This window comes from Xenopus laevis, chromosome 3S (genome assembly GCF_017654675.1).
Source record: "Xenopus laevis strain J_2021 chromosome 3S, Xenopus_laevis_v10.1, whole genome shotgun sequence".
In the NCBI taxonomy this organism is placed as follows: domain Eukaryota; kingdom Metazoa; phylum Chordata; class Amphibia; order Anura; family Pipidae; genus Xenopus; species Xenopus laevis.
In genome coordinates, this window is record NC_054376.1 from 36,507,121 (window position 1) to 36,531,801 (window position 24,681).

The 24,681-nt window shown below is 41.0% G+C and overlaps 1 protein-coding gene across 2 annotated transcripts; it reads right to left on the bottom strand.

Annotated features, from left to right (window-relative positions):
* Positions 1–1,197: 1,197 nt before the first annotated feature.
* Positions 1,198–24,167, bottom strand: skor1.S (SKI family transcriptional corepressor 1 S homeolog). 2 transcript variants are annotated; one of them, XM_018255241.2, is made up of 9 exons: positions 23,867–24,167; positions 19,178–20,826; positions 12,476–12,572; positions 11,919–12,029; positions 9,371–9,442; positions 6,094–6,168; positions 3,692–3,766; positions 2,866–2,931; positions 1,198–1,782 (listed from the first exon to the last, which is right to left on the bottom strand). In XM_018255241.2, the coding sequence occupies exons 2-9, from the start codon at positions 20,816–20,818 to the stop codon at positions 1,673–1,675; spliced, it is 2,247 nt and encodes a 748-aa protein (XP_018110730.1). In that variant the 5' UTR covers positions 20,819–20,826; positions 23,867–24,167; the 3' UTR covers positions 1,198–1,672. The 2 variants fall into 2 exon arrangements, with proteins under 2 accessions (XP_018110730.1, XP_018110732.1); XM_018255243.2 differs by lacking the exon at positions 23,867–24,167 and having other exon boundaries at positions 19,178–20,915.
* Positions 24,168–24,681: the final 514 nt, after the last annotated feature.

A 24,681-nucleotide genomic window follows, 5' to 3' on the forward strand; every position in this document is an offset into this window, starting at 1 on the left:
TGCTGAAAATATCCGAAGAAGCAAGAAAACAAGGAGAGAGTGGGAGAGGGGGAAATAACTTAAAATCAGGATCAGACTGGAAAGATGGATGGGGACAGCTGAGGACAGGATAGACTTTTAGCGTAAAATAGATAGGGGCACTATCATTAAAAAAATAAAGTTTGTATATATGCTTGAAAACATACTTTTGCATACTGCACATGTCAATAGCCTGTACCATGCATGACGTTAGAGGCCTGCTGCATTTTTCATGATGAGGGAGAGGCACGTCCAGTATATTGAGGGCACTTGAGGTCACTGGTGGGTCCCAGATGCCCCAGCGTAGAACAGGCCATTCAGACTACAGTGATCTCGGATCCTTTGTGAAACTCAGGTGGATAAAACCTGAAGAACTCCCCTGCTCATTTTCTCTCCACTGACAGGTATGGTGTTGGCCAGAGACACAGAGTGTATATTGGTGCAAAAAAGTGAAACTATACATTTTCTCTCCAATAACTGCTCCGGGTGTCTGTAGACGGATCAACAACATCATGCTAGACAGTGCCAAGATTTAGTTGAGGGAAGCATATCGGTTTCAAGAAAATGCAGGCAGAGAAAAGCCAAGGCCGCAACATTTCTAGAGAACCATAGCGACCAATCAGACTCTTTCATCCAGCTGACTATAATGGGTACTTACTGATAAAAGTATCCCTTTAAAGGAAGCAAGAAAGTACAAAAAGATTTAAGAATGCAAGATGCAGAAAAAAATCAGGTAGAGGATAACTGGGAGGGAGAAAAAAGAAGAATGGCTTTATTATTGCTAAAGAGATATAAAGTCCCAGCATAAGGGCTTATTCTATTAGGTTTCTTGATGAGTCCTGGTACCCCAACTGGCATCTATATGTTAGATATAAGATCACGTGAGAGCGAATGAGAAACAAGAACAAATCATGTCCAGTTGCCTTCCTGCATGAGTCACACAGCGAGGTTCCTTCTTTAATACTTTCCCATGAGCCATCTAGAGCAGAGAGGGACCATATGCAGCAAGATGAATTTATTTAAGAACAAATTTCACTTATACAGATTTTTTTTTCCTCAGAACAAATTGAGTTTTCATTTTGTACACAAGTTGGCGGATTTCTCCTTAAAGTGCTGTAAATTACATTGTCCAAAATACAAAATATGGTAAAACCAAACGAATATAGAAAATAATTCAAATAACTTAAAAAAATACTGTTTTAATAAGAATCACAGTACATTGATACCCATTGCACGTAGCCACTCTTGCCACCATTAGCCCCCAGTTACTATGCCGCCAGTAACAGAGGGAAACAGTCTCTGCTACTGATGGGCTTATGTGGAGACATACAGAGGAATTAAATAGTAAAACAATACATTGAACTTTTTGCAAGAATTGTCTTTAAATATATATATATGTATATATTTATATTATATATATATATTATGTGTCAGTTATTCACAATGCCTTATAATACAGGGCTGATCATCTCTGGATCACTCTTGGCTCAGATTCCTTAGTGCTCAGGGTTCCTGATGCACCCTGTACAAAATCTACAAGTTTTTTGAAAGTCCTGGGGGAGGGGGTCTCTCCCCGGCCAGTCCTGCGTGCACTCTTGTTCCCACGGATCCAGGAAATGGCTTGGTTTGTGCTGTGCTCCTGCTTATCTCCCATTCATGGCGCTGGAGGGTACATGAGCTTCCGTGGTGCCCAGATGTAGCTCAAGGGGGTAGGAGTTGAGCTCTGAAGGAACAGCTCCCTGTGCAGGGTCTTGGTATCAGCATCTTAAAAGACAAATGATGTGTCATGGGCTACTAAAGGAGAACAGAGACCCGGCATACAGTATATAAACTCATCATATACAAGCCTCTACTTAACCACTAATACTGAACATCTCGCTTGAGTTCAAGGAGGACTAGTGGTCACTGCTCCATGTGATTTACACATTGCACAAAGAACATGCAGTAATTATTTGGCTCCTTGGTACTGTGCACCCTAACTTGTGCATCTGAATGACTATTCTAGAGCCATGGCCAGAGGCCACAGACATGCAGGGTGCAAAGTGTAAAAAACATGGGTGCTTGTCCCTGTTTTTTTCACCCTGCCATGTAGTTTGTGGTCAGACTGATTCTTTAATCACTAGCCTAAAGGTCCATTAACTCTAGGAAAATGCCGTGTAATAAATACCTATTGCTCTGTTTGCACAGGTAATGGACATTTGAATATCACTGAATGAAACTATAATTTACATCTACGCAACTTTAGTATGTTAGCATCAGTGCAGCTTAGTAGCAGCTCTGCGCTCGAGCACCTGGATAAATCCTTACTCCCCTGTGCCAACTACATTCTGTACCTCCCCAGCTGTAATTTATCAGAATATTAAAAGTCACGGAGGCATTCCATAACCTATTAAAAGTTCCACTAAATCATACGATATGTGTGACATTACAAAACACTGATTCTACATGATGACATCACAGTACACCATTTACAAGGATATTTTTGGAGGTTATTCATGGCTCGTGTAGTATAATGCTCTATACATGGACAATTCAGTGTATGTCCTCTCTATATAGAGATGGAGAGTATTAGCTCTACACATAACACATGGTGAGAAATGTTCTTTATCATCTATATAATACCAGTACGCACACACACACAGAGCAACGCTCTGTTCCAGCTCTATATTAAACACACAAAATAATACTTTATATAAGCAGATTCTGGATTAATGACTAAATGGAGTAATGTTCTATTCTCCTTTCTCTCCAATATACACACACACCCACTATGTCTCCTGTGTCACACTCCTCTATATCCCCTGCCCTATGACATACTTTCTCCTTATTTTCTTTGTTTCCTAATACCTTTTAATTTCTGCTGGATGGCATAGCGTGCTTTCCTCTCCTGATCCAGTTCATTACACAGAGTGTCTGGGGAGAGAAAGAAAGGAGACTTTAGCTTATTGTGCTCAATGACAGACTCTATGTCCAACAGCAAACTCCTTACCTGCCAGGGGGGACAGGGCATATATTATAGTTATATGGAAAGTCAGGATGAGACAAGTGTTTAGGAAGACAGGCAAACAGACAGGACATAAGTATAAAACCATAGACTGCTAAAAACACATAAAAATTAGTAAGTGTTAGTTTTAAAATCTTTCTCCCACCCATTTGTTCTATTTAACGTTCCTGGGTAAGAGCAAAACACCAGTCCCACTTGCTGTACAATGCTTTATTGTGTGCTTTATTACATATACTGTATATGTGAATATGTACATATATTCCTCTGTCTCTCTCTCTATCTCCGGGTTAAGTCCTTGCTCTACTGCTACTAGATAAATAGTGGTTTGTTAGAAGTGAGTTACAGTAGGGAGGCTGCCTGGGCTTCTGCGCTGGGAGGCAGATGTATACGAGCAGAATTAAACACAATTTGAGGCATTAGCGTGCAGGTAATTTTACGCCTCGATTTTTAATTTAGAAACCCATGCAAATTACGTGTGCGGAGGAGTTCAATCACTGTTTGGTAATAGTGCCTGCAAGGCCTGAGCAAGGCTTGTTTGCTGTTTTCCGGCAAATCAGAGGATATTAAATAAGAAAAAATAATTGCTAAATTACCTTGCATTTAAACCTACGTGATTGAGTTTTTTTTCTCTCATGACTTTCCGTACAGTAGGAGGGAAGGACCTCTTACCTCTCACTATCTGTAGTTGTTGCACCATCTCTTCTCGGTAGGCCAGTTCCCTCTTCATCTGGTCCTGGAAGTTATCTAGAAAAGAGAGGGCAGCCATTTTACCTTATGTGGGTTATTGTACAGTCAGTGCTGCTGCCTCTGCATACAACAATAACTGCTGAATAGCTGAATTAATACTTCCATATGTGAACGCCTTTACCGTCCACACAATTCAACAGCACAGCATGAAAAGGGTAGTTCCCTTAGAATTTACTTTTAGTATAATGTAGAAAGCAAATTCTATGGCAGTTTGCAAGTAGTCTATACTTTTTTTGATGTTCTTTTTGCATTATTCATTTTTTTTTGTTCTGCAGCTTTCATGCTGGAAACTAACTGCTTCTTGGTTGCTAGGACATATCTACCCTAGCAACTAGCTAGCAGTTAAGTAGGAAGTCAGAATGAAATTTAAATAGGAAAGGAAATAGGGAACAAAACAAAAACTATAAAAATGATCACAGTTTTTTTTTCTGGATTGCTGGGGTCAGTGACCCCAACAACCAGATAATATTTTCAGTTGTAAGGTGGAAAGAGGAAGAAGAGTAACTAATATAAGGGAAAGAGTGCCTAATAATATATGCACTATTAGTAATATGTAAGTATAAATAGCTGAAACATTGAAATAAATACAATAAAACCTCTATTGGCACCTGATACAATGTTTAGTTGTACAAGATCAGATACCCATGTGAATATATGCATTTTGTATCTCATACATGGAACCCTTAGGTTCCCCAGCAACACTTGGAGCATTTGCGCATGTTTCATCAGAAAACAGTAGGACAGATGCAATGGCAACAATGCAATCCATAAAATGAATAGCCTCATTACATTCACAGCTTTGAGTCCATACGACTTGCTGTCATACACAAAGCTTTAAATCTCTGGTTGCTATAGGTGACTGCCCTGTTACAGGTTAGTTAATTTATGAGCCAGACTGAGAGCTGTTAAGGCAGTGACACACTCTAAGATTCGGGGAGATTTAGTCACCCAGCGACAAATCGCCTCTTCTTCGGGTGACTAATCTCCCTGAAAAGCCTTTCCGCTGGCTAAAATGTAAATCACCGGCGGGATGGCACCCGGAGCACTTTGTTTTCCGAACTCGCCCGAAGTTGCCTCACGAGGAGGCTTCTCTGGGAAATTATTCGCCTGAAGAAGAAGCGATTTGTCGCTGGGCGACTAAATCTCCCCGAATCTTAGCCCCAATCTGCCTTCCGCTGGCTAAAATGAAAATCACCTGGGGGCAGGCACATGGAGCGCTTCGTTTTCCGAAGTTGCCCGGAGTTTCCTCGTGAGGCAATTATGGGCGACTTCGGTGTGCCTGCCCCCAGGCGATTTAAATTTTAGCGGGTGGAAGGCAGATTGGGGAGATTAGTCGGCGCGAAGAAGAGGAGATTTGTCGCCTGCCGACTACTCTCCCCGAATCTGCCTGTGTGGCCAAACCCTATGGTGTCTGGTACTACTAGTAGCTGTGTGTAGTTACCCTAAGCTATGCTCACTTTCCACTTTGTGACCTGAAACCAAAAGATCTTACAGTGAATGCTCAGCATCAAGATATGGTACTAAAAAATGACAGTCCCCATTTTCATTGTTAGGGGGACGACACAGTGGAATATAGTTAATTGAATACGTTTCCTACTGGCTATTCATTCGAATAAACAATAAAAATGAAAAGCACATATTGTGTTTAAGGCCCTCATACGACAGGTGATGGCTACTTAAATAATAATGTCCAATTTTAAGAGCACTTTTGTCTCGAGGAAACAGCTGTCAGTTGGCACGTGCATTGGAATATCTCTGAACGAGCCAAGTACTTAAATGAGTAAATGATAGTATTACTGTATTGCCTGAACATGCACCTCCTCTGTCCTTTCTGCTGCTATTCCACTTATAGACCCAGAGATATTCCCAGCCAGTGGTTACCTGTACTTCTTGTGTTTGGTTTTACACAATGCGCTGAATTCAGTCTACCCGGTTTTGTCCGATCAAGTTTAATGGGGGTCAAACAAAACAAAATTGAACCCAATATCTATGCATGTACGGTTAGCATGAGATTAAAAATACACATTAAAAGTTTAAGGTTGGCACTGTAAGAGATGGACTGTGCCACAGTTAGCCAGAGCTCTGTTACCTTAGATGTAAAGATGTGACTATTTCTGCCCAAACTGGATGAATATGGGTTAGTGCTTAGGGTACCTAAGAAAGCGATCCCTCTCCTTAAAGTCACTATAGTTGAATGTCCAAAACTGGTAACCAGGTTGCTACTGACCCCCATCTGCACATGTAAGGGTGACTGGTATGCTCCATACAGTATCGCTGTATCTAAGCCAGCTGAATGTAACAGATGTATGGCTTGGTGGAAATACCTTTCAGACTCTGAAATTCCCGTTCCTGCTTTTTCCTCAAATCCATCTGCTCCACTAACAGCTTCTGCAGCTCATCTATAGGAAAAGGAAGTATTAAAATTATAAGCACAGCACATACCAAAACACATACATACCAACATACACACACATTCCCTCTCTCTGTGCTCACATCTTGAATCAAAGAGGGACAGCTTAGCAGGATAAACCCTCAATGTAGGGTCCTTATGTACTCAGAGGATACCATACCACGTATCACACAAGCAGTCAATGATCATCACACAGAATTCCACGCAACACCCAATATAAACACACTTACTGGGAGCACAATCATCATCTAGAACAGTTTATGGCTTGAGATCAGTAATACTGAATTGAATAAATAAGAGAAAGTAATGATATTTGTGACCCTTCCCTTACAGTTGTTCATTATAACCCTAGTCTTAATTATATATCAGATATAAATCTGCTTATCAGACAGTCAGCAGCTGGAAGGGGACCATAATGTTATATCCCACAACTAGCAGAATGGATACTTTGGAACTCTTCTGGAGAACAGGTAGTACATGACAAATGAAATATAACATGTATAATGAGATTTATCAGCATGATATCAATTAAAGTATTAGGGCATTAAAGTATTATGGCATATATTGTGTGCAGGGTTGCTTCTTCTTCTCATGTTTGCACATATGATGCCACTACATAGCACAGATCATGATATCTTCCACATGACGTCGACAGGTTTGAGATGGAGTTTTTTCAAATTTGGAATTTTAGCGGCCTCAGGGTATAATAAATATTGAAAAATTAGATGTTTTCTGGTGTAAGGAAGTGCTGTGCGGAGGTGCATGGGGAGAAGGAATCCACACTAGAATTGTGAGAAGTTGGGGGGTGCTCTCAGAACCAGTGGTGCTATCATGCATGACACGTGCAGTGCAGACAAGTGGCTTTACTGTTCACAGCAGAGGAACCCAAACCATGGGCATTTTATATATAAACAGATACAGATAGCAGCTTATTTAAGAGTTAGAATATATGAATTGGTACAGTTGGGTACAAGGAGGCTGAATCATTAATAAAATATATGTTATAGGTTATTCATGGCTGTTGTGTATTATTACAGTAATATTTGTGCTTATTAATGCCATGTATCACTAGAACTTATAAAGTTCATTATTAAAAAAAATCCCCAGTTGTATAATTTGTGGATATTAGGAGTAGCTCAGAATTCCATGTGAGGCATGTAGCTTTTGGAAGGACAAAACTACTCAGTGACTGTATAGTTTGCAGTGGGGAAACATTAATGCCTCTAAGACTCGCACAGGCAATCTGTGGATCCTCGCAAATGGCTGCTGTAAGATTCCATAGACACTCACTATTTATTGGGCTGGTGGGGGGCTGTTTGGGGCCCCTATGTACTTGAAATGCCACGGCCTATTTTAGAATCCTAGTCCAGACCTGATCCCTATAAATTTGGCACTCCCTGACATATGTAAACTAATGATGTGTGGGCTGGCCCGATATCCGTGGGCGCGGATATATAAATAGAAGCAGACCCATGTGCTGGGTGTGGGTTCAGAGTGGCAGGTTAGTGTCTAGTTAAACCCAATAGGATTGTTTTGGCACCAAATTCATGCCACCTGCATTGATTTACTGACTTATCCTCTGGGGGGAGGGGGAAGTTTTTATTTGGGGAGGCTACCAACAAACGGTTTTCTGTTGTTGAGAGATAAATATATATATATATATATATATATATATATATATATATATATATATATATATATATATATATATATATATATATAATATATATATATATATATATATATATATATATAGCAGCTGTTCCCTTTTTTGGGGATGCCTCCCAAAACAATTATTGTCTGCCTTTGCTCCATGCCAAGCAGAATTACATTTGTTACACCCATGGCCAATCCAATTGCTCGAGTCAGTTACACCCTGTATATCACTGATGGACTAAAGTTCCTTCAACCTAAAAATTTTATCACAGGTGCAGCAAGTTAGAGACTCACAGAACAAGCTGGTTGTACCAGAGAAATAGATTATAAATTAAAAATATGATTTGCATAAAAACATAAATATAGTGGCCCTATAGCCTGCATTTACTGTCTAAAACACAATTCTCTTTTTGTCTCTATAAGTACTCACTCAATTACATTTCATAGCATCATTCCATAAGAAGAATGCCAAGGTTTCTTTAAAAATAGTTTTCTTTTATCTTGTATCACAGTGGAGTGAATGTTTCTATGTTTCTAATGTTTCTAGTGCTTGGTACCTGTACAGCAAATTACTGATATAACAACCAAAATGTTTTCTGACTGCTTGAGAACTCTCTGACAAGAGGGAATGGAAGAATTAATAGAGAACTCACTGAGGCAAGAAATAAGGAGTATAAAGCCTTTGTAAAGTTAAAAACCCGTCTTATAAAAGATACGCAGCACTGGGATGCACATCCGCTCTTTCGTTTTACCAGTAACAAGTTAATAACAGTGTGTGTGTTCTTGTATAGTAAAATATATATTCATGCACATAGAGGGGCACATTTACTTAGCTCGAGTGAAGGATTAGAATGAAAAATACTTCGAATTTCAAATGTTTTTTTTGGCTACTTCAACCATCGAACTGGCTACTTCGACCTTTGACTATGACTTCGACTTTGAATCGAACGATTCGAACTAAAAATCGTTCGTCTATTCGACCATTCGATAGTCGAAGTACTGTCTCTTTAAAAAAAAGTTCGACCATCTACTTCGCCAACTAAAACCTACCGAGGTAAAATATTAGCCTATGGGGAAGGTCCCCATAGGCTTTCCTAGCTTTTTTTGATCGAAGGAAAATCGTTCGATCGATGGATTAAAATCTTTCGAAATGTTCAATTCGAAGGATTTAATAGAACGAATGAATTGCGGTGAATCCTTCGACTCCGATATTCGAAGTCTGAGGATTTTACTTTGACCCATATTAAATGTGCCCCAGAGGGAGAACACACAAACACTCATGGATGTGTAGATAAAACAGAGACAAGCATTAATCGGCCCATACACATTATATGATAGAACACGTTCAGCAGACATAAACAACCATTAATTAGCATAACAGGACATATGCTGACCTTTTATATTGGTCAAAGCATTTGTTTTACAGTGAAGGCACGAGGACTACCCATGTATTAGAACTGCTGCATACATTCTGCCTAAAGGTGCCCTGAAGGTATAGTATTATGGGATGTGTGCAAATAAAAAAGGGCACCCACCTTTTGCCATGTTCTCAATGTCTTTCTCTACAAACTGGGTCCCAGTGACATCGATCGGACTGTCTTCTTCTCCTGCGAGTGAACAGCATGTACAGTGAGACTAATGTATTATTCCAATGGAAAGCACATTCCCTGTACTTAAGGCACTATACCAGCCTTAGAACACAATAAGGTCTCTAATATCCAAAAATGCTAGTGAAATGGCTTTGGAACACTGAAAACATAGCTAACTAGAAACACAATAAAACAAGTAAGCAGAACATGAATGAACACTATAAAGTATATTTCCTACTGTGTACAATGTCGGCTAATTCAAGGGAAGTAGGAAATTATCGTGCCTTAAGAGATTCTTTATAGCATGGTGGTACCTTTAGCATAACAACTGCATCTGTTTCATCTGCAACACTAAACTATGCCTATACATGGTTCTAGCACCTTTAATTTAGTAAATGGAAAGCAATTTAGTGTTCTGTATCTCCCTTCTCATAGGTAAGAACTCTCATAAAGTGCTGTGGTATCCTGTGCTGTACAGTGTAGGTGTTATGATTAAAATCAGGTAAGTCACTGCTGTTTCTTGTAGAGGCTGGAAAGCCATAGATGAATCCTATATGGGGCAGCACTGAAGCTATGGAAAGACCTAGCTATTTCCGGAGTAAGGGATAATATAGGAATGTCCTTCTTTATTCTGCGGGGAATGCAGATGCCGAATCTAGCATTGCACAGGATCTCAGCTCTACATTAAACTATAAAAGATGTTAAAGACGTAGTTAACTCTTTAATGTATTATTAGTAGTAGTAGTAGTAACTCTTTATTTGGTTTTCATTTTTATTTTAGATCATTTTTTAATTATTTGCCTTCATCAGCTTCCTAATTCCAGCTTTCAGATGGGGGCCACTGACCCCGGCAGCCAAAACCTAAAGCTCTGCAAGACTATAATTTTATTGGGTTGGTTACTTATTACTTGTCTTTCTATTCAGGCCTCTATTTATCTTCAAGTCTCTAATTCACACCACTGCCTAGTTACAAGAGTACCCAGAGCAACCAGATAGATGCTGAAATTCCAAACTAGAGGCCTGCTGAAATCATTACAAAAATGACAAATGAAGAAAAGCAATATGTCTTAGAATATCACTGTCTACATCATAGTAAAAATGTATTTTAAAAGGGTGTTTAACCTTTAACTTAACTTTTAGTACATTATAGAATGGCTCATTCTAAGCAACTTTTCATTTGGCCATCATTTTTTCTTTTTTATGAACTATATGCCTTCTTCTTCTTCTGAATGTTTCCAACTTTCAAATTGGTAAGGCTACACATGTATTGTTTTTGCTACTTTGTACTACTCATCTTTCAATTCAGGCCTCTCGTATTCCAGTCTCATTCAAATCAAGGCATGGTTGCTCAGGTAATTTGGACCATAGCAACCATATTGCTGAAACTGCAAATTGGAGAGCTGCTGAATAAAACGTTAAATAACTCAAAAACCACAAATGATAACATTTTTTAATAATTTGGAGTTTGTCTAAGAATATCATTGTCTATATCATATTAAAAGTTAGTTTAAAGGTGAACAGCCCCTTTACGATGCACTTCATCATCATCATCATCATTTATTTATATAGCGCTGTCAAGATACGCAGTGCTTTAACTTCCACTTAGGAAACCCACCTCACAAGTATATATATATATGTCAGAAAGGGAGGAACACCAAGGCCAATATTTAAATTGCTCATAGACAAAGCAAGCATCTAACTGAGGTATTTAAAATTTTGGTGTTGTAGCTCACAAACATGAGTAAATCCCAGAGACTAGTTGAAAATCCTAGAAGAAGGCTTTAAATGTATTCTCTGAACATTCTCTAGAACATAATAGGATTTTAAAGAATGTAGCATCTATTCTATTGGGCCTACTTTCTACCAGCCAACTCAAAGAAGGAATCCCGTATTTTTCCCCCCACACTGCTGTCTAACACAGCAAAATAGAATCTTGTGGGCAAGACTAGAGAAAAGATAATCCTACAATATACCTGTGCTCTAGAAAGCTTTATCATTAAGGAGATTTAATTGCAGTTTTTTAATTAACATAATAACTCAAGCTGAAATGCAAATTGTTTGCAATCGGTAACATGCAGAAAACAATAAATATACAAATCTGGACCTAGGGTATCATCGCTTTTATTATAAAAAAAAAAACCCCAGGATGGCAAAAAAATACAGAAAGATACATTTCCATTCAGAAAACATTCTTTAAACAATTGAGTCGGTTATTTAAATATTTATCTGGTGAAAGCTTGAGGGGACAAGCCTTTTTACTGCTGATTTAACTCGCCTTCTATTGATTCTGAATAAGCAGTGCCAAATATGTATTATTAATGGGAGCATTAAGAAGGAGGATGGGGTAATGCGCACATTTTATAGGATCTGGAAGCGGAATACAAACTGACCTTTTATTAGACAAGTGGGAGAGGAACATTCTCTATCTGCTAAACATACATGACGGTGGAAACATTAAAATGATCTACTGCGTAGGGCCAGTGATAACACCTACCTCTGTCAGTGTGTAAGGGGCTTGTGTGGGATAAATGACTCCTTTGGTCTTGGAATGCTTTCCTGCTGTCCAATTCCTCAGCAGTTGAGTGACTGTCCTCCGAGTCTTGCTCTTAAAAAGCAATAAACCAGTTTTTAACTCAGAAACACAGAACCTGCACCTAATACACATACAGTAAGACGGGGGTAACTGGCCTCTAAGGCATTGTTGAACTCGAGCTGACAAATATTAAGTTATATGTAAACATTACACACCATGGACTTTATGAGTTAACAGCAGCTGGAATCTAATCACCACGTGATTAATTTTTGTGCCAGAGACAGAAACTGTGACCTTGCAGGATAATTCAATGAGCATACTGTTAATAAGACCCCATGTCCACATCGTTAAAGCATTAACATCCTCTAAAAAATAATTCTCGCCAGTTGACCAGGGTCCATGTAGTCCCGGTCAGGAATTAACTGTTACAAGTCAGAAGAGTGGCTTCCCTGCAGATGTAAAGATAATGAGAGGGCAACTCTTCCCAGCCAGGCACCAGTTCCAATCTCATTTCTTACCATTTGGATCCATGTTGCACAGATAAGAGGAGACGCCTTGGTGCGAGTTGTTGCCCTTTGTGAGGTGAGGAAGGTCCGGCATCTGCTTTGCATAGACCTGTGGGATACAGTGGCAAGTTATATGGATCTACCAATCCATCTAGCTTACATACAGGAACATGTGACAGCTAACACCTAAATGGAGATCAGCACTGTCCAACTTTTCCCAGTACCAGGCCATTATCCATTATACTACATGTTCACTATAATAAGATTTTGATGCTGAGGTCAACAAGGCTCTTCAGGGCAATGAATATCTCCTGGAGCATTCTGTTGGATAGCTTTGACTAGATGGACATGGACACTAGTTACTAGGCTTCATGCACAAATTTCTCTCCCATTTGAATTCAAGTTCAAATTGTACAACGTTCTACTGAACCCAAGTGGGCTTTCAGAGTTCCCACACAGTCAGACCAAAGTCACTGTACGTGATAACTTTACTCTGACTGCAAAAGGTGGAACGAATGTAAACACATGCCTGGAGATCTAGCTCCATAATCATTAGAAGTCAGTAGATATGGTTTCTCCTGCAAGGTGCATGCAGGCTGATCTAACTGCTTTTGCCTGGTCACCAGGCTAACACTATGCTGGTTTTCGATATACAAAGGAGTGCAGATTTTTAATGGATGACTTCATGGCTTGAGTATGACATATACGCTGTATATGAAATGAATGGTTAGCAGTCAGGAGATGCAAATGTATGTGATGTTCTGAGTACACATGAAATTAATAATAAGATTCAGCCTAAAAGACTTCATAAGATAACAAGGACAGGTGCAGCAATTTTTCATACTAAATAAATGGTGGGGGTCCCATTAAAGAAAAAGTAATCAAGAATAATGTTTATATCTGAGAAGGGAAGCCTTTTCTTAGCAGCAGAGGAAACCTAATATCATACAGTAGCTTCCCCAAAGAGATCCATTGCATGTTTATGGATCTTCCTAAGACCCAAGATATTCATTTGTGAGATGATTAGCGTATCCTTTCCATAAGATCTGGGAAATAATTCCTGATCTTAAAAAGGACAAGTGTTTCATTCCGCATAATTATTGGTGCTTCTAAGAAAATTACTGCAATTATGAGCAATCTCTTCAAAGGGCAGCCCCTGTATGCCGCAGCCTCGGAGCATGAAAGGACGGGATAATTAAGCAAATGTAAATGTTCATGGAGAAAGCCTTACAGGTGTTCCCAACATAGGGAGAGAAAAAGGGAGAACAAAAAGGTTTAAATATATGGGGGGGGGGCTGGCGGTTTATTACTAAAGTATATGCTATTACCTGTAATTACATGCTCTTCAATTAAACAGATTTATTTGATATTATCCCTTGGAAAAACAGAAGGGAATATTTAGGTTCTGTCATCTTTTGTAAACAAGGAAATCATCTTTAAAATTATATCATTCAACCCCTCGCTCGGCTTCCTGAGGAGTCCATACCCACAACCATTCCGTATGATGAAGACCTGGGCTCATTTGTTTTAGTATAAAGATGATGCCCATTTCGGTTAGGGCCAAAACCTGGGACAAATGGACCTGCCTTCAGAAATTTACCTGAAGGGCCACTGAAAAACTGCAGTCTTGTGCTGCGCCTCATGGTCCCCCATGCAAACAATTATTGCACAATAAAAGAAAACGTCATTCAAAGCAACTTTCCAATACACATTTACTACTAATTGTGATGTTGCTAATAAAAGCAATATCCGACTGTTTACATTCTCTGCACTCCTGGTTCTGACTCCTTCAACAGTGTAAAACACCAGTTTCTTTCAGGAGACAGACCTAGTGATCAGAAAGGGATAAAAAAATACTGCTTTCTGCAGCAATTACTAAATGAAAAATCATTGGAAATTAAAACAATGTATATTGGAAAGTTGCGTAGAATTATATTTTCTTTCATCATGGGGGTGCAGGACCATTTTAAATTATACAACACATTCAGCAGTCACTTATAATGACATATTTTATTGACTCAAGCAAATATCTGTTAGCGCCAAGCACTATTAGCTACATGTGCAATATAATCTGAGAGGCCAAGCAACTCCGTGTCAAGATCATGAGCCAGTCCTAAATTTATAATTCCATTTACTGCTCTTTCCCACTTAGCACAGAATGGAATAAGGCCATAAAAATTGAAGAACTAGATTATTATCTTCCCTGATTAAATGGAGTTACTGCCGTCTCCTCTTTATATGCTCAAGCTTAGACATGTGTGTGGCTTCAGACTGGCTAAAGGCATTCTACTAGTTTAGAAATGAATGATATAAACAGAGATGTGGAGCCATCTGTACCAAGTGCAACTACTGATATGATAATACAAATGACTTGTTGAACAGGACTCCAAACATAAAAAAATATTTTGTGCCTTGTGAGTAATGATTCTCTATAAGAAAGTGTGGGCTCTTCAGCTAAAGAGGTTCTGCAGCAGCTGCAGGCTTTACTCTTACTAAATGTTCTGCTCTCAATGGCCTGCAAAATCCTGTTTTGAGAGCATTGCTCTTTTGAGCTCTTCAAAAGGCTAATAAACCACAACACACAATCTGAGCCCCACTATGGGCAAACTAATTCTGTATCTCTTCAAAGATAAAAAGGAATAGATCCCTTTATTCCCCCTGATACAAATGATGACCATGCATTGGGATAGCATCACCAGTGAGAGCGGCATTAGACATGGCACAAGTCAATAAAGACATATTTGTGGGTGCAATAAGCATTATAGAGCTAAGACTAGAGCAGTGCTGTTCAACTGTTCCCATATAGTGGGCCAATTATTAACTATACAACGTGTTCAGGAGCCAGATAATAACACAGTGATGACAGGAGCTCTTCCACTGGACCCCATGGACCTCCAGTTGGTTTTGCCCTCTCTTTAATCACAGCCCCTCTCAACAGTATAAGGCCCACATAGGATATGGGATATTGAGACCGTTGCCCTGTTACAAGTATAAAGAAAAAGGGGGTGATGATTTGAAGGTGTCTGTCATGTGATTATGATTACCAGCAAGGTACAGAGCTCTTTCACATTTTAGGGTAAACCTGTATTTATTTGTACTACTGTATTCAACATCACAGACACAAATAAAGATATTGCGCTTAGGTAAGCACTTTCCCTATCATTGCATAATTTTTCTCTCTGTGACAGCCCAATACTAGTTTAGCTGGCCATACTTCAGCCACTATTTTTTATCTAACACACTAGTCTGTAGCAGCCAACCCAAAGCAACAGGATAGTGAGATCAAAAGTCTAATTAAGTCTGTATCTCTATTATAGTGAGCCAATATCTCCCACCTTAAACTGGGCAAATCAGGGAAAGGTCTGCTCGTTTGGGGACATCGCCACCACCCCACCCACCTTAAGCTGGCAGTAGAGGGGCACTGTACAGATGCATAAGCCTTCTACTTTTTTTTTTTACTACCCTAAAATTGCCTCCTGGTACAACTGGGGGAGGCAACGCATCCAATAATTAGCAGCTCTCTCCCTTTAAAATAATTTGTAATGTGTATTAGACTAGCAATGTTGGGTGAAGGACAATCTCATTCGTAGTTGGATTTTCACACGACTGCATCACACTCCCATTTAATATTACACCATGATATTCTCCCTGTGAGAGTTCTGCTATACTGCAGCTCAGGCCTTTCTGGGGGAGTGCACTCACACATCCTGCAAGAAGTACTGACAGCTCCCAACTAAATTCCTACTCAAAACAAAATGGGTCGAACTGGCAAGTACCAAAAATATCAAGCAAACCAAAAGAGAGCCAATACCTGATTATACAGCAAATGGGGTGATCCCAAATTTACTCCATGGTGCTATAGACAATCAAACGTTTCGCGACCGCATGGCCGTTTGTCATACGGTCCCAAAATGCTTTATCAATTGTAAAGTGTCTCTAGCACCATGGAATACATTTGGGATCACCCCGTTTGCTGCATAATCAGGTATTAGCTCTCTTTTCATTTGCTGGATTCATTACTGGCATTTGGATAGGCCAGTGTAATACCTCCATCCCCTTACTTAAATTTGTAAGTACCAAAAATATGACTTCCACCTGCCTCACAATTCTGGCTTGTTCCATGTTCAATCCATATATATATAAATTCTTGCAGAAAGAAAATTAATAAAATAAGATAAATGTAATGCTAATATAGGGAATTACACATACCCCCTTCTATAAAACATCACAGGTAACTGAAGAGTTTCCGAGGCCACAGGATGGGTTATCCACAGATTATGGAACTTCAAAGTTGACTTCTAATATCCTCATATTTTACATCAAATGCCATGTTGTTTTGGTTTTAGAACACATGGTTCAGTGAGTCATGTGACAAGAGTGACATCAATAAGCATGGATTAGAACTAGTGACATCATTATATAAGGATAGATGTTATAGGAAAATCATGGTTATTGATATATATATATATATATATATATATATATATATATATATATATAGACAAATACAAGAGTCCTCTGCACTCAACCCATTATCAATATATTTAAGACAGCGACATTTGTGCATACTGCTACTGAAAAATGCCTTACCCTTTAAACAAAACAGGGATTGTTTGTCCATATATTGCAATATATTTAATTTCGTTTAAAGGGTAAGGCATTTTTCAGTAGCAGTATGCACAAATGTCGCTGTCTTAAATATATTGATAATGGGTTGAGTGCAGAGGACTCTTGTATTTGTCTATATGTATTTTGTGGTCACAGCCTCATTGCACCCCCGCCTAATGGTTTTAAAAAATAGTGGTGAGCACAACTTTCCCTTGTTTGTTATATATATATATATATATATATATATATATATATATATATATATATATATATATATAATACACAAAAGCCATGAATATCCTGTAAATTATAACCTTATAAACGGTGAGTTCTGATGTCATCAGTTATAAACGGTGAGTTCTGATGTCATTTCTGTCACATGACTCACTGAAATTTGTGTATTATAATAAATAAAGTACCCCCATTTGTAAAATATGAGGATATTAGAAGTTACCTCTGAGTTCCATGACCTGTATAAAAACACTCGGCCTTCGGCCTTCGTGTTTTTATATGGTCATGAAACTCCTCGGTAACTTATAATATCTTTATATTTTACAAGAGGGGGTACTTTATTCACTATATAATCTTCTAGTTGAGTTGAGATCTCACAGGCCATGATTTCCCTAAAAGAGATCTGAATCCCCAGAGTCATTGCTTGCATGAAAACAGGAGGCTACAGGCAAAGGGGATGTAAACCAAAAAGAAAAACCCCAAAACGTTCTAATATACATTTTGACAAATGAAAGAAAATGTCATTTTAAGAAACTTCCCTATATTCATTACAAAATGTTTATGCTTTATGAGTAAAGTTATTTGCTATTGGTTTGTGTTCCTTTCGGTTTCTGACTTTTGAAACAATGTAGCAGAAGCCAACTCAGCTCCAAACCAAGGCATGTCTGATAATCGGCTGGCTTCCACTGCATTGTTCTCACAAGTTAGAACTGCCAGTGAAAAAGATTGTGCTTCCATGGCAAACTTTCAACCATTGGCAATTGATAATTCCTGCTTTACATACTCTTTAAACTCCAAAGATAGATGTTTTATTATTATTATTTCATGGCAGTGAGTGATACAGGGAGATGAGGGGGTTGACTGGGAACTCTGTGACATCCATAGGCCCCTGCTACTATGTAGAAATATTTGGAATGATGGGGAGGTGGAATTAATAAGGGTCGCTGAAGAATGATTAGGATTTGGGGATTGATCTAAAGGAATCAGAGGGAATTGTTCTGGCTCAGTCTCATCTGGATGGAGCAGCTGGGAAAGCTTTGATTCTATCAGTATGGATAGATTGGATCAATGTTTATGGAAGGAAGAGGAAAATAAACAGAAGGTGCATGTACAGTGCTATGGGACTTATGACTGAATCCACAGGCCAGGTGGAAGGATTTGACAATGTACACTACACAGGTGAAATAGTTGGGATGATGCCGGATCCCTCCGCTTCTGAACCTTCCTATAAGCGCAATATCCTATTCCTTTCTCCCGTGAGCTGGAGTGGTGTGCAACCGTGCGTGGCGTAATTGTGATATCAAGTATTTGTGCTACATTGGAGTTTAAAGGGGCGGTTCACCTTTAAGTTAACATATGGTATGTTATAGAATGTCTAATTCTAAGCAACTTTTCGATTGGCCTTCATTATTTTTTTAATAGTTTTTTTTAATTATTTGCCTTCTTCTTCATCTGACTCTTTTCAGCTTTCAAATGGGAGTCACTGACCCCCCCATCTAAAAACAAATGTTCTGTGAGGCTACACATTTATTGTTATTGCTACTTTGTATTGCTCATCTTTCTATTCAGACAGTCCCCTATTAACAGTCCATATACTCATTCATATCAATGCATAGTTGCTAGGGTAATTTGGACCCTAGCAACCAGATGGCTGAAATTTGCAAACTGGAGAGCTGCTGAATAAAAAGCGAAATAACTCACAAATGATAAAAAAATGAAAACCAATTGCAAATTGTCTGGGAATATCCCTCTCTACATCATACTAGAAGTTAACTCAGAGGTGAATGAAACATAATGGTGGGGGTCCCCTATTTCTATTCAGTAACACACGTGACCTGAGCCACCTGTACACCCCCCAGTACCCAGGTCTCTTACCTCGTACCCGGCCACACTGACTGGACTTGCCCCGGGACTTTGCTCTTTCCGTTCAGATCCTGGGGAAGAGATGCTGGAGGGGGCCCCAGGGCCCAAACTTCCCGGCTGCCCGTTCTCCTCTTCGGGGAAGCGTCCGGACTCCACATCTACGTCGGGCTCGTCGGCGGTGTCGGGGCTGGGAGAGGCTGAGCGGTAGCTGGAGGTGTCACTGAGTAGGTCCGGGGAGCTGTACCCGGCGGGTCTCGCTGTCCCATACAACTCCCGGCTTCCGTACAACTTGGCCAGACTCTCCGCGGCCTTTACCACCGGCCTGAATGCGGAGATGTAGCGCAGTTTCCTCGGGGTGAGCGCTTCCCCGGGCTGCCGTCCCTCATCCCCCGACCTCTCCTCCTCCCGGGTCGGTTCCTCAGCACTTTCCCCGCTGGGCTCGGCCTCCTCCGGTTCTGCCACAACAACTCCGGCCGACTTGCCCGGGCCCTGCTGCTGCTGTTGAGTCAGGTCCGTGTATGAGGGCACCGCCAGGGCTCCGGCAGCCGCCGGCCAGAACACTGGGAAATGTGGGTACACTGAGTCCTTGGAGGCAGGAGCCGTCGGCCAGAAAACTCCCGGCAGCCCCGCTGCTTTAGTCGCATCCGCGAGCCCCCCATCATCTTTCTTGGCGCACAGGCCGAATGCCGGGAACCCATAGGGGGGAGGAGGAAAAAGCGGCGGAGCCATTTTGTGTAACACCCCAGAGAAGCCCTTACTGGGCACCGGGATCAACGGGAAACTTCTGACTGCAGCTGCCCCTGGCTCCTCCTCCGCGGACGCTCCGCGCAGCACTTTGGCCGGAGGAGGAGGGGGCGGCGGGGCCAGATCCAGGTGTCGCCTGGCGGAGGAAGAGCTGGAGGAGGATGAGGAGGAGACGTGGGAAGAGAAGGCTCTCTTGCGGGTGCCCCCGTTGAACATGGCTTTCACGTCCTCCCACGAGTGCGACAAGTCATCCTCCGGGCTGGCGTCTTTGAGCTGAAGGTGCCGCCTCCAGCTGTTGAAGTTGGCGGCGTCGGGCTGAGTGTACTTGGAGTCGGGGGTGCGGTGCGAGTGGAAGATGAACTTGTTGGGGGAGAAGTATAGGCTGCAGTAGGCGCACTTGATGCACTTGGCTCGGGAGCTGTTGTATCGGGCGGGGATGAAGCTTCCCCGGCTGCCCCAGGCGCACTCGTGCACCACATCGAAAGCGAAGTTTTCGGGCAGTTTGGGCGGCCGGTGCTCCCCCAGGAAAGACTTGCAGAGCCGCTCGGCCTCCCGTTTGGTGATCATCCCGCAGCGACGAGACGAGATGGGCATTGCGCCGGCCCTGCGCAGAATCTCCAGCTGGACAGGAGTGCACTGCACACACGTGATGCCCAGGGCCACCCGCCGGTTGTGGATCTCGTTGTAGCTGTAGCTCTTGAGCAGAGTGTTAGAGATCTGGGCCAGACACAGGCGCTCCTGCCCGTCTATCACCAGCGACACTATGGGTACACCATACAGGCACGTCTTCCCCACCTGGTTGGGCTTCATCAGGGAGCCGGCGAAATGTTGATTCTCCTGAGGGCTCTGCTGCTGCTGCTTGGAGCTGGGGGGCGAGCTGGGGTCTCTGTCGGCGCTGATCCCTTCCATGGCGGCTCCTAGGGTGCGACAGAAGAGACAATCGGATAAATAATATTCCACTGCCCATATACGTCTACCCTGTGCCTATAGTTACTGAACTACAACTCCCAGAACCCCCCCCCCAGCTAATGAACCCTCTCTTCTTCCTGCATGGAAGCCAAATGCACGTGAACGAAAACAGCGATATTTAGCGTTATTAGCGTCAGATTTAAAAAGCCAACATTGGCCGAGTGATCGCTACAAATGAAAGGGAGATGTGATATTGCTCCAGTCATATGTCAAACATGACGCCACTCTATTTATGTTATAACTTAAATATAATACTGTCCGTGGTGCTTTAATTAATACCCCCCAAACCAGGCTGAATTCTCTGGAACGAACCCACCGAATGAAAGGAAATAATAAATTTAAATTATTACTTTATTTTTTCCCGTGCAGCGGAATCGTGCGATTCTATTATGCTATATTATTTATATATGATCAGAGATCAAATAAAAGTGCGCCTGGGGTATCTAATAATTGTACATATAGAACATTTTGCATTACAAGAAATTAAAGGGCCGGAGCTCATTTCACAGCCCAAACAGAACCTCGCCTATTCTATATTGCATAGAGATCTTTTCTAAACTGTACGGGGATGTTGGCTGTTGGGTAATTTGCCCTTTGTGTCACTTTGGCGTTATCTTAAACAATCCGCAATTAATCGTACGATCTGATCGCTCTTGGGTTTCCTCTCGCAGTTCTGATGGCAAATTCTGGACATTTATACCCACAGGCTCAATCATCTCTAGGCCCGCTCCCCACAAAAGTGCAACCCCCTAAAGCCTAGCGGCTTCATCTCTTTAAGATAAAGAGGTACCGGAGTGGCCCCACTGCCCTTCACAAAAGGGAGCCTAACATTTTTTATTTACGATTTTCCTTTATTCCTTTTTTTATGACCTGTCAACCAATCACAATCAATCACACCTTCCATCATTTTAGAACTATTTTCCCATTTTAAATCTGATCCCTGTGTTCATTACCTTCTTGCCTAGGAGCCTTTCTTCTGTAGATTGTCAGCTCTTTGCTTTGCGTTAAAACGATGAACCACAATTTCGTCATTTTTTTTAATCAAAGGGTAAATTACAGGAGTGTTTGATCTCAGCGCGAAGACAGAATTCATTTCAGGATCTCCTTAAAATGAATATAACTCCTAGATATTATTTACTAATAAAGCAAACATTTTACAGGTGCCGAACCGTTAAATGATACTATTCCATAGGCTTTTTTTCCCTTCAATTATCTTATATTTTTCTACATTTTAAGTAAGAATGGGGGATATTGGCTCAAAATGCACGTGTATAAAGTACGCATATGAATTTTGACGCTATGTAACCAATATCTAATTTAATTGAATTATTCGTATAGTTTTAGTATAAAATATAGCAGTTGTATAATGTCTTTACACTGAAATTATTTTACAAGGTAACTTTTTTTTGCGCTCAGAGGATTTTTACTTTGTGACAGCGGTTGAAATGAATAGCATGGCAGGAAAAGTAATATTTGTTTTCTCGTTCGAGTAACTTGTGTTTATAGACTGTTATTGGCAGGTTTAAGCAGACATGAACAAGAAGTGAAATGTATAGAATGTATGATGGAAAGAAAGGAGTCTCAGGGAGTAGATGGAAATTCCAGGAGCTGTCCAAGGTACCGGCCCCGCGCTGAACTGTCTGGCTGATTGGCATCTATCTATCTATCTATCTATCTATCTATCTATCTATCTATCTATCTATCTATCTATCTATCTATCTAATCTATCTATCTATCTCTCTATAGATCACCAGTGAGTGGCTTCCAGTGATTGTATTTTGACAATTCTGATTATTATGTTACTGCATAGACTGGTGTCAAGCAGAATGTCCACTGTAATGATTAATGGCAATTGGTGTTGAACATTTTTATTTGATTATTATTAATTCGCAAGAGACATGGAGAAAGGCTCGATTTTAGTACATGTAAATGGAAGGCCACTTGTATCCTCAGCAGCCCCATGCCTGGCACACATTAAATAGAGTTCCCTACAAGCAACTTTGCTGCATTTGTTGGCTTACCTGATGCGATCCAGCCCTTTAACCTCAATTTTTTAAACCTGAGGAAGCCCAACATAATCCGACCCTTTGATCCCACTTTTCTACCGTTTAAAGCACCCAGACTAATCCGACAATTCCTCTTCTGACCACGAAATATTCCAGCCTTCAAACAAACCTGCCCCCTATTCACACGCCACGTCCTTTTCACGCGCAAAAGCCTTGTTTTGTTTATGTCGGTGCCCTGGTGCCAGAGAGATGTTGGTGCCCATCCTGGGTTCTAGCATCCCACCAGTTTCTTAATCCCTAAATACAATTCCCCCTGACAATAACAAAGGCTGGTGCTGGACATCATTTATAACAACACATTGGCTCACTTGTACTTCATTTACGCACTTTATCTCAGTGTCCATTGGATTGCACTCTCTCTTTTCCTTTCTAATTGTTTATGCGTAAAAGGTAATGATTTGGGGGTCTACAAAGCAAAGCCGGTACTAAAGTCAACATGTTGTTTTGAGTGGGTGGAAAGCATTTCCTTTTTTTTTCTTCTAATCCCATTTGTGAGAGGCTTTAGTGCCTTAACAAATCCAGCTATTCGGCCTTTTTAAAGTCTTCCCAGAGGATAATCCCGGAGCAGATTAGCTGTAACATTTGTACGGTTCCGGCACGGGGCGATTCGGCCGAGCAAAGGCGATTAGCCCAAAGGGATCATCAAGCCGGGGATTTTATTGTAATTACACACAATCACATGAATGGGTAACAGTCGTGTCCTGCTCCCACCCGTGACCTTATCCCAGTCACCTTTTGCTTAGGTAATTGCACCCACTACGTTATGGCAGATACAAGGACGAAAAAGTACTGGGTGTCCAACCTGTAGCCCTGTTATTTTCAATCTCTGTGGATGATGTTACATGTAGTGCAATTACTGATTATTCAAAATACTTGATAAAATAAATAGAATAGAGCAAATGTAGAAAACAAGAGTCCTTACCTTTCCCCTGCTCCCTTTATATGATCCACTGGTCCCTAAAAAAAAAAACTACTTTATGGCCCAAACGGACCCGGCATCGAGGCTAAAGCTGCTAATCGTTCTACATGAGCCGGAGGAATTGTTGTCTGTGCGGCTGCGTCCGCTGGATGCGGCTGATCGGGAGTTGCAATGCGATCCAGTGACAGTTAAAGTAACAGGGAGGCGACTCCACTTAACGTTGACATATTCACATTAACTGTTTGTGTGCTGAATCCTGAGAGAGAGAGTCAGGCGAGAAGGAAATCCGAAAGGTAAGTGGAGGGATTAGGCACCTGTGAGTGTTTATCAGAAGCCCCTGCCCTTCCCCCCCCTGAGTGAGTGCGGGAGGGGGAGAGACTGCACCCTCTGCTCTACCAACTGACTGACTCGGGACCCTTTAAATCGGATGTGTGGGAGAAGAGTAATCATGGAGATGATAATTATTACTAATTAATTGCTGGGTAAACAGAAGAGTATTCGGTCCATGTTCCCTGATCACGGGGCAGCTATAGTGTGTCAAAGGGCAATGAGCATTGGTGGGGCCCATTATTTGTGTTAGAGTCAGTACATATCAGATGGGGCATCATATTCAATGAAAGGAAAAGTACATGTAAGTGGGAAGATTCTGGGCTTAACGGGCAATAAATATTAGTGGAGCAAGTTCATGGTGTGCGTGGGGCAGGTTGTGTGTGCGAGGGAAATAAATACTATTAAACATAGTATTATAGATATATTGGTATCTGCCCTCACAACACTTGCCCCTTGACATGTACAGCCCCAGGTCTCATCTCCTTTCC